The sequence below is a fragment of the Notolabrus celidotus genome, chromosome 19 (assembly GCF_009762535.1).
Source record: "Notolabrus celidotus isolate fNotCel1 chromosome 19, fNotCel1.pri, whole genome shotgun sequence".
Classification (NCBI taxonomy): domain Eukaryota; kingdom Metazoa; phylum Chordata; class Actinopteri; order Labriformes; family Labridae; genus Notolabrus; species Notolabrus celidotus.
In genome coordinates, this window is record NC_048290.1 from 17,088,657 (window position 1) to 17,103,141 (window position 14,485).

General features: G+C 43.6%; 1 protein-coding gene across 1 annotated transcript in view; it reads right to left on the reverse strand.

Moving 5' to 3' along the window:
• dcc (DCC netrin 1 receptor) overlaps positions 1 to 14,485 on the reverse strand; it is a 371,365-nt gene that overhangs the window by 314,835 nt on the left and 42,045 nt on the right. Inside the window, 2 exon segments of the mRNA XM_034709663.1 lie at positions 2,676 to 3,645; positions 12,789 to 12,905. Coding sequence (XP_034565554.1) covers positions 2,676 to 2,805 — 130 coding nt within the window. The 5' untranslated portion in view covers positions 2,806 to 3,645; positions 12,789 to 12,905.

Sequence of the window (14,485 nt, forward strand, 5' to 3'; positions counted from 1 at the left end):
CTCGCAGCAGTTTACTGAAGAACCTCCTCTCGAAGAAGTCACAAAAACTCGTTCCAGGGAAAGAAAAGTGTTGTTTTTCATATTTAGAGAAATATTTTATCATTATCTCACCAACTTTAAACCGCTCTGCTGTTTCTACGTCAGCTAACACTCAATCTGTCTCGATAACTTCCCCTGCAGCGATGAAGACATAACACTGAGTCCGCTCACACTCGGCTTTTCTCTGCTGCAATTTCTTGGTACTTAGCTACGCACGTATGCCAATCTAGTATATCTTCTATAATGTCCATCTCTAATGGCTGCAATCAGCCTCTTTTTGACAGCTTTTAAAAGAAGGAACATTAGCGCCATTATTCCACCTCCTCACTTCAAAAGGTAAAGAATGAACAATGTTGTTTGACCCTTGAGGCCTCAATGGACGGAGAGGGACGGGAGTGTGACTACGTGAGGATGTTTCAGGTGTCGGACACAGAAGCAGGAAGAACTAAAGCAACCGAAAAAGCTCCAAACAATAAAGCCCACTGTGTCATGTCTCTTTTTCAGCCACTAGCATAATCAGGTTTGTGTCCATGTGCAATGTGTCCAATGATAGTCTCCGTGAAGAGAAAGACCGGCTGAACTCCTCTTTGAGAGCGAGCGAGAGTGAGCGAGACCTTATGCGGTAAAAAATAAAAACCCTCTCTGGTCTTCAGATGTTTTTCTGAATCAGTGTGTATGAAGCTTTCATGAATGAGCCTGCAGAAGGAGTGTGTGCGTGTGTGTGCGTGTGTGCACGAGTGTAGCATCCACATGGATAAACGCTCAGTCTGAGTAAAATATTCAGCAGAATTTTACAGCTGAAGAAGGATGGACCACACACACACACACACACACCCACATTGAGATACTCATTTAGAGGAAACTACTCAGCTGATCCAGCAGCTACAGGAGTGTGTGTTTGTCCGCATGTGTGTGTGCTCTCCTACCACCAATTAGCTTAATTAAAGTGTTTGGACGTAATTTATTGACAGCAGCAGAGAAAGAGAGCGAGAGAGAGAAAGAGAGAGAGTCAGAAGAAGAGAGAGAGAGAGACGGCCCAGCAGCTCTCTGATCAGTTTGCGCAGTAACTAAAATCATGAAGCACAACAAACACGAGAACTAAAGAGGCGCTTTGGGATATTTAAAGTGTAGTGGAGCAAGAAATCATTCATAAAAACCCTCCTTCATCAGCTGCTTTCTGTGCTGCATGTGTGTAAACTAATAACCAACTTTAATTAAACGTGAATCATGCTAGGAGGATATTTTGTTAAGACGAAGAGTCAAAAATCACTGATTGCAGCTTTAAATGTGAATACTTGAAGGTATCTTCCTTCTTCATGACTCTAAACTGAAAACATGTGGTTTGCTGACATCATTTTCAGCTTTTGGAAACACTTGTTGGCATTTTTAAGCTTTTAAAAGAGCAGACAACAAATTGAAGAGATGAGAAAACATTCAACAGACTTAGCAACGGACTGAGACCAAGTTTGAGTCCCATTTAGTCTGTGATATTCAAGGATAACCCATCCCCAATTTCACGTCCAGCATGCAACATCAATGAGCTGCAAAATCAATGAGCTGCGACATGCAAAGTATTTGGTATCATTGTCAGGGTTGAATCATTCTAAACTTTAAGATGATGTTCCTACTTTAAAGTCATCTTTGCAACCTCAGTCGTGCTTGCAATCTGTTGGTTTTGCAGGTTTCTGGATGCAGGAAAACCTGCAGCCTGGTCCTGATGTGAAGCTTGGTGGCAGGGTGCATTAAATGCTAGGCTTAACCCTGTCCAATAAATGCCACATAACACCAAATAAAGCCAGTCAGACACAACAGAAAGCATCACGTTCCAGATCAGGCCTGATAGATTGATAGAGACCCAGCAGACTACAACTGATCTTTTAACCCATTCATTCTTGAAGAAAGTGAGGATGTAACAGCAGACAATCCTAAAATAGCAGCAGTCTAACACTCAGAATCCACAAACCCTGCAGAAATGTGCAAAATGTGTCTAAAAACAGCAACAGAAAGGCTGAAAGAGACGAGAAAAATGAGCCCTTCTGGTTGAAGGTGAAGCAGAAAGCTCTGTCACATCCAGTAAAACCTGCTGAAACCAGCTCATCACATGATGGGCCTGTTGAATCCCAGAGAAATCCACCTAAAACCAAGAAAACCAACATGATCAGACTGGCAGGATTCAGCTAAGACCCAGTAAAGCCCACAAAACACCCAGAAACCAAATCAAAGCAGGAGAAACCCGATAAATCTGAGCCAAATCCTGCAGCCTCTACCGGATCAATAGATCAGTGGATGTGTTATTATGTGGGTGCAAAACGTAGAGACAACAATAAAACACTGAAATCTGATTAAAGGAACAGACTGACACATGATCAGAGCCAAAGGAAGACAGGGGAATCCGTGTAAACCCGGCCAAACAAAAAACTCAACCCGGGCACACCCGAGTCCACCCGGGTTAGAGGGAAGGTTTAACCATAAGCCATCAGGGACACGCAACAAATGTGTCTGGTCTGCGGCAACCAGAGCAACCAGCAACCACACACACACGCGCGCGCACAAGGGCAGAACCCGCACACACGCACGCACGCACACAGACTGCGGGATGAATCCACGCATACATTCCTCTTTTTCTCTCCACTCACCGTGCGCTGAGGTGTGAGCATTCAGCAGCCAGCAGAGCAGCAGCAGGTAGAGTCCTCCTGTCCTCCTTCTCCTCCTCAGCACCAGCACCTCCCAAACATCACCAGTACATCCACCCAAAACCAGCTCCATGGTGCCCGGCTCCAGTCCCACAGAACCCGAGGACCAACCGGAGCCAAGAGCGCAGAGAAATCCCGCTGTCTTCAAATGCGTAAAGAAGAGAAATCCTCCACGGAATCCAAGTCAGTCAAAAAAAAGCAAGAGAAGAAGAAAAATCACAGGGTTTTAAGTCAGGGATGTGAGGATGAGGAGGAGAGGGAGAGGGGTGAAACAACCTCTCCTCTCCCCAAAAGAGAGCCCTCCGTGATCGGGCTTGGATCCCAAAAAAAAAGCCCAAAAAGAAAAGAGAAATCCCAAAGAGACACTGGAGCACTTAGTTTCCGTCTTATAGGGGAGAAATAAGTTCCAGGAACTATGAAGGCAGAGTCTCCATCACTCCTGCGCGGTGCGGCTCATTCCCATTCACACTGAGGCGAGGAGGGGTAAAAATCCACGCTGCCTTCCCGGAGGTCTGCTCCGTCTGTCGGGGTGCACGGATGGAGTGGGTCGGAGTAGGAGTAGCAGGAGTGAGACAGACGAATCCAATCTCTCTCTCTCTCTCTCTCTCTCTCTCTCTCTCTCTCTCTCTCTCTCTCTCTCTCTCACTCTCACTCTCTCTCTCTCACTCTCTTTTCTCTGTAGGTCTATACAGCTGGAGAGAGAGAGATAGAGGTGGTGGAGAGACACTGGTAGAGGATGGAGCTATTGATCTAAAGGGGCTGGAGGTAAAGCCCGGAGCTGGAGTGGAGCAGAGGGGAGCCGGGCGGAGGAGCAGCTGGAGCCCGGCCGGCAGAGGCAGAGCAGCGGGGAGAGATTAGCTGAACTCTCCTGCCATCTCTGGCCACACCCGGAACTTTCCCACTTCAATGACAGCTGGAAGAAAAAATAAATCATGAAATCATCAGGAGGTTCTGTTTATGCACAGATTTTTAATTTTCCTTTTATTTGATATCAAATCATGTTTTTTCTGTGTCACATCAGAGAATAAAATACAGCTGGGGAGCCAAAGAAACAAAAGTGTTTCTTATTTGTTTCAAAGCTGTCAAAGACAAACTGAAATCAAAATGTGAACAAACTGTCCTTATCCTGTCATGTCTTGATAATTGAGTCAGACTCAGTTTATCAGACATCTCTCAGAGGCGTCCTAACTTGTCTCGTCTCATGAATCTGACAGAGAGGTGCAGCTCTGACTTATTATCTAGATTATTTGACAACATACTTGGTGATACCTCGTCCAGTCTCCAACTTCAATAAGTTTTTCCCTCCCTGACGGATGAAAACTAGTTAAACTCCTGCACACACCAAGTTATTCACCACAATCAAACATTTTCTATTACTTCAAGTCGTCTGTTGTCCACCTGTCTGATGAGTCTTTAGCAAACAAAGCTTTATTTCTTCTGCTCGAATAAATCCATGTCCATAGCTTTTTTTTCTCTGTAATTCAGAAATTGACAAATATAATCGTCCATCTACCAAAGTTTCATTCAGTCATTTTCTGTGGCTGATTTTTCCACTGATGTCTGCAGGAAAAACAGTCTGTATGGAGAGCAAAAGCAGGAGGAACACAATCCAGCGTAATTTTTAGTCTGAGGAGGATTTCAGATATCTGCATGAAGATAAGCTAACAATCTGTTCTAGATCAAACCTTTACACTGAGACACAAATCTGTTTGATGCTGTGTCACTGAAGACAATCACTGTTTAGATTTCCTGACTTCCTTGAACACAGCATCAGAAATGATGGATCCCACCTCCATTCAACAAACAAACATTGTAAAAGTAGTTTTCTTCTCCTCTTGAGGACAGACCTGACAAAGCTTTTGACTTTTAGCTACAACTAACCTGTAATTACAGATTTTGATTCAGAAACATGTTGAATCTGGATCTCAGGGTCTGGATTTTAGTCTGAGAAGGGTTCTGGTCTCTGTCTGTAGTATGAGGAGTATCCACCAATCAGGTGTCAGCAGGAAAAACAGTCTGTATGGAGAGCAACAGCAGGTGTTCTAGAATTCTGAGAACAAATGGAACATTCAGTGAAGAAGGTCAGACCTAAAAAAACATCAGTGTCTCTAATCCTCTTTCATAGACCTCCATTCAACAAACAAACATTGTAAAAGTAGTTTTCTTCTCCTCTTGAGGACAGACCTGACAAAGCTTGACTTTTGGCTAATCTGCATCATGATGTTGTTATTTCAGCAAACTTAAGACCCGTTAATTACAAGAACATCAGTTTCTGTTTCAGGTTCGTACAGTTGAAGGAAGCCAGAGTGAAGCCTCTGTGGAACTGTTTACAGTGAAACTGAGACTCATTAGAAACAAATAATCAGACACTAACCAGGAGGATGTAACAAACAAAGAAACATGAGCATTGTTTTATAACTCCTGGCCGCACCAGAAATCCTGAGAAGTTGGCGTCTAACAATAGCTGATGGATCTGAGTTTAATACCTTAGTCTGTGTTTTGGTCTGATCAACTTGTTTTGGGCCTCAGGAACAAAGACACGTCAGGAACAAAATCTTTTCAACTTTCTCTTTACTGTGCTCAAATGGAGAGGCTTGCAGGAGAATAACTCAAAGACATTCATGAAAGAAGCCTTTTATGTCGACATCTTTTCTTCTTTTGATAAAGTGAATGTTTTCATTGTTCAGTTTGAACAGTAAAATACTTTACAACTCGTCACGTTTTCAAAACATTCACTCTGACTTGCTTTAACCCTCGATAACAAAGAGACACTTCACCTGCTTCTACATCTTTTCAACCATAACCATACCAAATCTAACTTCTGGGCCTAACCTTGTGGAGTTTTAATTTGTTCTCTCATTGTATCCTTTGATTCAAAGTTTGTCCCAATGATCAACATTTATCTAAAAGGCTTTGACTTCTGTGACCCGGTAATACAGACAGGAACATTTTGATTAAATGAAACCTTCAAACATCATTTAAAACATTTTAATCATACCTTTTCTCAAAGCTCACATCGATCTGATTAAAAGAAAACTTCACATTCCATATTTACTGTCCTATGAGGCGGCGACTTGTTTTGAGACAATAACTACTTTTAAATGTTAATCTGCTTAAACACACGCTCACTGTTTGTCTTAATAAAGAGATTTCTCATTAAATCTGGAGAAAGAACTGAAAGTTGATCTGAGGAGAGTCAAACCAATTAACCTCAAACAGCACGTCTCTATTGACAAAGTTTCAACGTTTAAATTTTAATGAGTGACAAAGTGAGTTACCAGCTTATCAGTGGCTTTTAAGACGTTGGAAATTCAGTCAAAAGGATAACAAAGTTTGTGGTTAGACTGTAAATCGAACAGTGAGAGGCACAAAGTAGTCCTGCAAAGGGGTCCAGTGCATAAAGTCCTCATAAGGGAACTCTGTAAGCCCACAGTTAGAGCCTGTGTTCCCCAGCAGCGTTTTTGGTGCCTAATTTCTGCACATGACCAATGCAGCTCAAACAATTCAACTTCTTGTACATCAATATGCTCACACATGTCAATTCTTATTAAGTGTACAATCAAGATAAAGAAGGGGCGGGACTTCTGATATCAACTTTGGAAACAACAATTGTAGAGGAGGAACTAAATAGACCCTTTTTGGGAGGACAAGTTCCAGGTCTGGAGCTGCTGCTAAATCCAGGATACCATTCTTCCCATGTTTTTACCTGTTCCTTGTAAAATCTCTCTAAATTATCTTTAAATAAAGTCATAAATTAGGCATCCATACAACTTTAAAAAGACTTAACAGTCAAGGAAGCACAAGTGCCATGAGACTACTTTTCTAATCTTACAACAGAGCACTGCTGAGAGGTGCTCTAATACTTTGATGGTGAGTCCCACTGGCGCAAAATACACAGTCAGTGGACACAGGCCCTTTCTCCTGTCTATCTGTTCTCTCTGCTCTGCATGCATACAGCTCCTTTCACACATCTAACACACTCCATAAATCTAAGACACAAGGGTGTGAAGAGGAAGATCTAAACCTGTTCACCCTGACTCTATCAGACATATTCCTGCCAGCGTCCTGTAAAAAGTCTGCATGAAGTCGGGGCAAGCCGGTGTGTGAACGAAGAAGGTGGAAGTCTGGAACATACATGGGGAGTACACGTGGAAATGTCCTCATACATGCTGGAGGGTTATTAACACAGAAACTGTCCCCATCACTGAACTCTCCTACTATTCCTCTTTCTTGCTCTCCCGAGTCCTCTTACCTCAGCATAGTGAGGTGAGGTGAGGTGAGGTGAGTATCGAGTTGATCAAGGATCTCTGATGGTTCCCTCACAGACACACCTGCAGACAGGAACAGTCCTGTGGGTCATTAAGCACACGAGGTGTCCTTTCAGGCCGTTGGCATTAATGGACGGGCCAGACTCTGAACCAGCCTCTATATTCTGCACCATATAACCTCTGAGGCTGACAGCCAGGAGGTCAGGGCGTTCAGATCAGCCAGCAAAGCAATGTGAATGAAGCAGGTTATAGGCCTGATCTGGAACCAGTTCTTTGTGTTGCAACCGCCAGAGAACTAAGCCAGAAAACTTAGCCAGAAAACTAATTCCAGGGAAGCACCAACTCCTTGCAACAGCCAAGACTTCCTTCACTAGTTCCCTTTGTTGACAGTCCAGCTAACAACTTGCGAAGTGAGAATGGAGTTAAAGTAATGAGGTTAAAAACACTGTTTAAAGCATAATCCTCATCACATGACAGCTCAATCTTTATTTATAAATGCAAATCAAAACAAATGTTCTCCTCAGACTCTTTCCAAACAGAGCAGGTCTAGACCGTACTCTATGTTCTGTTATTAACAAAGACCCAACATCAAGACCGGATAAGATCCAGTCCCATCTTACAGACAGGACTCAGTCTGATCTCATCTTAATCCACCATGAGCAGAGCACTTTGCAGCATTTAGCAAGTTACAGTGGCAAGGACAAACTTCCTTTAACAGGCAGAAACCTCCAACAGGACCAGACTCATGTTAGACACACATCTGCTGAGACCGTGTTGGAGAGAGGGATAGAGGGAGATGAAGAGAGGGAGAGAGAGAGATGATAGCGGAGAGACAGATAGTAGTAGTTGTAGCAGCTGGAGTCTGGCACATCCACAGCAGCAGAGATCCAGAGGAACCTACGAGACAATGGAGCTCAGGGACTCCAGAAAGGTCTATGGTTAGTAACTTTAATGGGACAGGAAGAGTTAAAGTAAGAGACAGGCAGACAGAGGAGAGAGAGGGAAAGCCAGGATCCCAGTTTGACAGTCTAAGCCTATAGCAGAATAACTAAGAGTTGATTCAGGCTTGAGCCAGCTCTTACCCTGTCACCTTGTTGTAAAATATCTGCAAAAAGTGCAACGCATGAAGAGCGACGTGTAACGAGGTGGTCCAGCTGTTTACATGTCCACCATCTTGTTGAAAACATCACTCTGTAGCTTCCACAGCCGGATTATGATGTCATGTCTTGCCTCCTTAGCCCCGCCCCCATCCTTTCATTCCCTTTATTCAGTCTGAGAGAATGATGCCATCTTGATTTGTGGACGCCCTTCCCTCTCTCTCACCCTCAGGTATCTGTCTTAGAGAGAGACAGACGCTCTCTTGCTTTATGCCTCTCCTGTAAATGATGTCGTACGGCCTGTCCTGTACGATGTTGCGCTTATCCGCTTTAAATCTGTCAATACACGAATGTATCTCCATCCCGGCTACTCTCCTCCTGCTGGAAACTGATGGATGGAAGCTGAAACCTGACTGGAGGTGGAGGCGTGCAGATACCAGGTGGAGCTTTGGCAAACCTGTGGACATCTCTGCTGTTTGTCTTATCTCGTGTCGTCTACCAGCAAGGATAACTAATCTAAGATGTGTGTTCATATCAGTCAGTCGACACTGGAGGTACACACACAGGCAGACACACACAGAACTTCACAAACCTGGCTTTTAATTTCCCGTCTGACATTAATATCCGTTTGTAGAGGGACACACACACACACACACACACACTCTCACACACACATCATGGGACCTCATTGTCTTACTGTGCTGTGCTGGAGATTTGAGCGGCTGATCTTTGAGATGAAAACACAGACAGAGGGAAGGTAAAGCTGTGACGCAGCAGCGACTGAAAAATCATCCATCATTTGGGAATCACGTGTACGTGTAACCATGAATATTATAAATGTTATGGGCCGTTATATTTACAGTAACACACTCTGAGTTCGTCTTTAAATTCAGACTCTCTGGATTTCTTCTTTGTCCACGTGTAACCAGGATGAAGGCATTCTTTCAGGACATTTTGGAGGTGAATTGAGGTCTTTCTGTCTTTATTAAAGATGCAGACCTCAATCACAGCCGCCAGCAGGTGATATGGTGAGGGCAGCAGTCTGATAAATACATGCTATCAGCTGTATTGTGCTCAAATTGGCTCATTTTGGAGAGTTTTCAATGTGGAATAAAGACAGCTTTGTTTGACAGGCTCTCTCTCTCTCACACACTTTCTCTCTAAAACACACACACACACACACACACACACACACACACACACACACACACGCATACAAAGAAAGACCTGTGGTTTTCAGTCTGCTGCATGTTCACAGTCTGATAATCAGTAATTAGGTAATTACGTGTGTGTGTGTGTGTGTGTGTGTGTGTGTGTGTGTGTGTGTGTGTGTGTGTGTGTGTGTGTGTGTGTGTGTGTGTGTGTGGAAGCACATGTGTCGGGTGTTATCAGTGGATCAGACTGAGGGGGGAAACAAACTGATGATCTGTTGCCTTTTCACCTCAGTGTTGTGTATTGTGGTCTAACATATTTGACTGTGAAAATGTGTTTCTACCTGTGCTTGTGCATCCCTATTCTCAGCAGTCTGGTCCTGCTGGAGGTTTCTGCCTGTTAAAGGAAGTTTGTCCTTGCCACTGTAACTTGCTAAATGCTGCAAAGTGCTCTGCTCATGGGGGATTAAGATGAGATCAGACTGAGTCCTGTCTGTAAGATGGGACTGGATCTTATCCTGTCTTGATGTTGGGTCTTTGTTAATAATAGAACATAGAGTACGGTCTAGACCTGCTCTGTTTGGAAAGAGTCTGAGGATAACATTTGTTGGGATTTGGTGCTATATGAATAAAGATTGATAAAGTTTGGTTGAAAATTTCAGCTGACTCTGTTAAAGAAGCACATATAGTTCTTTACTCATTCCCAGAGCTGTCCTGGATCCCTGCAGAGTCCTGATTATCTCAATTTTTCCATGTACAGCCTGAAGCTCGCTTTTGGGCTCTTTAGTTACAGGTTGGGGTCTCAAATTAAAATTCTAGTCTCGTCATGAAATCCAATCCCATCCCTGTACATCATCAAACCAACATTTATACTCCAACAAGATTAAAATACCCCACCACATGGCCTCCTGATGTCTCCCAATACCAAGCATGAAGATAGATGGAGCCAGTACATCACTGGGGTTATCAAGTGGGCGCCTCCCCTCTCCTCTGCTTCCTCAAGTTAGGCCATCACTCATCAGGGGTGCTTGGCAGAACCACCATGCTAGCTTTCCCCTCATACCGTACCTACGCGCCAAAATAGAAAAAACAGATAGGAGTCTGCAGAGAGATGTAAGGAAGAAGATACGGAAGGTAGAGCCAGGGTAAAAAGCTTGTCTTTGCTAGTGCTCATCCCGCCAGGTGAGGCTGTATGCTCTCCCGGCCGTTATTAGGAATGAGCCCAAATATGAGTATGAATTCAGAAAGGCACAGATATCTTATATATCCGAACATGCATTGATCACACTGAAAGCCCCCCAAAGAGTCTGCAGGTAGACAACCGTGCATGGGCTCAACTCCCAGAGAAGGCCTGCATCCAAAGCCAAAACCTTGGGGCTCTGCAAAGTCACACTGCAACAATGCACCACACCAAAGAATGCTCCAACTCTCTGCAACGACACTCCTGATGCTATCTGCCTCTGCTTCAAATTCATGATTATCTAACCTCGGCATCATCTTCGACCTCACCCTCTCCTTCAAACCACACATCAGAAACGTCAACAAAACATCCTTCTTCCATCTCCACAACATTACACGCCTCAGATCCTCTCTCTGCTCCTCTGCTGTCTTATCACACCTTCATAACCTCCAGACTGGACTACTGCAACAGCATCCTTTACGGCCTTCCCTCCACTGACCTCCAAAAACTCCAATATGTCCAGAACTCAGCTGCTCGGTTACTCACTCACTCCCGCTACCATCACACCCATCCTTCAGCACCTCCACTGGCTCCCCATACAGCACCGAATCCACTTCAAGATCCTGCTCACGCACTCAATAACCTCGACCCCTCATACCTGACCAACCTCCTCAAACACCACTCCCCATCTCACCGCCTCAGATCATCTGATGCCAATCTCCTGTCCCCTAACAATAAGTCCAAGCACCGCACCTTGGGGGACAGAGCTTATGCCATCACTGCCCCGGCTCTCTGGAGCTCTCTCCCTCTACACATCCGCAACTCTGACTCTCTTCAATCATTTAAAAAACACCTCAAGACCTACCTGTTCGAAAAGCATACAATCCACAACCTCCAGTCCCTCCTCACCTCTGTCTTTGTTCTGCTCTGTTTTATTTATTTGCTTTTTATTTTTAGTCTTATTTTTATTTTTCTGTAAAGCGACTTTGAGTACCATGAAAAGCGCTTTACAAATCCTATTAATTATCATTATTATTATCTTAATGCCGACCGATGTGATGCTCATTTCTTATTTTTTATGATACTTGTTGCAAGAACACAAAAAAAAATTACCTCATAAATAAGCAACACCCACCTCTGGATTTCTATCCTAATACAGACACAGATAATGATGTCTCTGCAAACTCAATATATTGAGGGTAGAGAAGATAGAAAACAAAAAGAGGACTCTGAGACACGTTAGAGTGAGGTGAGAAGCATGTTTGAGCTTGTCCGTACGCTCTACCTCCCCTAGTCCCCCGCTTTATTGAGAGGAGAGAAGAGTATAAAGGGAGATGCTAAAAAGGGGACAGGCAGAGTCAGGCCGAGGTCTGTTTGGAGCTCACCACAGATCAGTTCCAATCTTTAGACTTCACTGGACCTGTTTGCGACTCTTCCCCCCCTCCCAGCTCTGACAGAGTGTAATAATCTGTCCGTCCTCTCTGTCAGACACTCTCCGCTCTGCTGATTCTCTTCATTTTACACTCATCACCAGAGTCTGAGAGATTCAAAGGGCTGCAGATGTAATGAGTTCTTTAATGACCGATAATTAATTGAATCAATTTTATCCTCACGCTGCACAAAAGCGTCGCGCGACGTGAGCACACAGAGAATAATTTCTGTGAACACTTCCTATCATCCGGAGACGCAGAGAAAAAGTTGAGCTTCACTCCTGGAACTTTTTTAATCATGATGCAATTACAATTCATTTTAAAGCTGAAGGTTCTGATTATGCTAAATGCTGCAGATGGTCCGCTAATTATTTTAGTCAGTTTCGCGCTCAGGACAACTCTTAATTGGCTGACAAACGATCAGAGATAAATTACAGTTCAGAAAACTCTCCCAGAAGATGTTCTTAATGATGTTTCATCCAAATATTCAGACTCATTTTCTAGAGACTACGACGCTGACAAGCTGTCAGTTTTAACTAAAACTTAGGAGGCAAATACAAAGTTACAGAGGGACCCTGAATGCACCATGGGGAAAAGAGTTCTTCTTATATAGGGATTAAAACGTTCATGCATTTGTCCTCTTGATGTCTTGGCTTTTAAGGATTCATAGATCTGTTTCTTGCATTCAAAGGTAGAAAGCTGCATTACTGTGCTACTGACATATTCAGAATTCAATGCCAGTAAATGCTAATTAGATCATATTCTTTATCTCTAAGTATTTAGTACACTATCCTGAAGTGTGTCTGTGAGTCCAACAGAAAGGCTGCACAGTGGAGCATTGGTTAGCACTACAGCCTGACAGCAGGAAGTGTCACAATGTGCAATCAAACAAGCAGAAAGTAAAGATCAACATGCAGAAGAAGAACTTACCTTAAAGTCCAAGGAAACTAAATCCAGGGCGGTCCAACAGAAGGGAACCATGAGGAGGCAGGGTAGACCCAAAGATCCAACACACATTGGAGGAAACACAGGCCACAGGTGAGATCACTGAGGTGCAATCAAAGTGGAGAGAAACATTTAAGGGCAGGAAGTGAAGCTAAACCAGACACACAGGGTGTGGGAATTTCAAAATAAAACAGGAAGCAGTAAAGACTGAACTAAGAGACACGAGGAAGCTTTAAGGATAGCTTCTAACTAATACAGACAGGAAGGAAACAAGACAATAAAACGGGGAAGATCTACAGAACAAAACAGGAAGTTAAAGTTAGATTACAACAAAGACATGCTCATTAGGTTCATCAGTCCACTATAAAGGTGCTTTTCAACTGCAGGAACTTTCCAGAGGAACTAGGAACCTTTTGATTAACTCTCAACAGCAGGAACCAGTGTCTAAATTTAGTTCCTGGGTAGTTAATCTCCCACCTAAAAACTCCCTGCTCAGGGGGTAGTACTTTCTAAAGTTCCAGGAACTTTAGGGGGTGTGGCCTGCAATGCTGAATGTTTCTAATTGGTACAGTACCCTCAGTGTTTTTATGTCCCCCCTCCGTCCACAACAGCATCACACACACCTGTGATTCACTTGGTTTAATAACTCCTGAACATTGGTCTTCTCTGAGCCTGATAGTGTGAATGTGTCTCTGTCAGCCCCCGGTGTTACACTCTGAAGAGTGACCCTGTAAACTGGAGACCTTCAGCTGAACGTGTCAGTGTTTGTGGAGTTTACAACAGCTGTTGAAACACAGAAGGAGTCCTCGGGAATGCATCCTAGTTTAGTTTTTATTTAAATGTCCAAATATCCTCATCAGATATTTAATGATCATCTAAAGACGTTTGTGAGGGATGCATCCAGCTGTGAGTCTCCAGTTTACAGGGTCGCTCTTTAAACTGAAACACCGGTCCATCTCTGACGTGGCTTTAAAATCTGTTTTCTTGCTTTAAGTCGAGTGTTTCAGACGTTTTGAATCCTCTTTGTCTCGAGAGCTCGTCTCCTTCCAAGTGTTGATCAAAACATGATTAAAAACAACACAAGAAGAATCTCCTTTATGCTAACAGAGTTACTGTGGTGTAACACATGTTGATGTCGGCCTCTCTGTATCCTTCCATGATGTTATCTTTGTTGTATGGCCTTTATCTCTTTCTTACTGCCCTCTACTGGCTTGGCGGTGTTGTGCAGTTAGTTTTATTGCTTCTCCATAAGTCACTGGACAGATGCATAATCTTCAGGCCTCGGTGGAAACACAGACAATGGGCCACAGGAACCATTTAGTTCCTTCAAGAGTAGATCCTGGAACTAAAAGTCTTTCCTCTATTTCTCTGAATGTAATCAGGATGTTGTTGAAGCCGATCATCAGATGAACATACCTTCATTTGCAGCCGCCTTAACATTTTTAATGCAGCTATCTTTCACAGTCAGAAGGCTGCTGCCATAATAGCAGCTATGCAAGATGACAATAACTTCCCCCCCTCTTTGAAAGAGCAACCTGTAAGAGCGGAGAGAGAATTTGGAGCGAGGGAATTGAGTCACTTCTTGATGTATGAAGGCGCCCAGTCTGCAACCGATCCTTCAGTCTCAGACGTCTGAGTGTCCTTGAACACACCAATAGGGAGACCTTTGAAAAAGCCTCAGA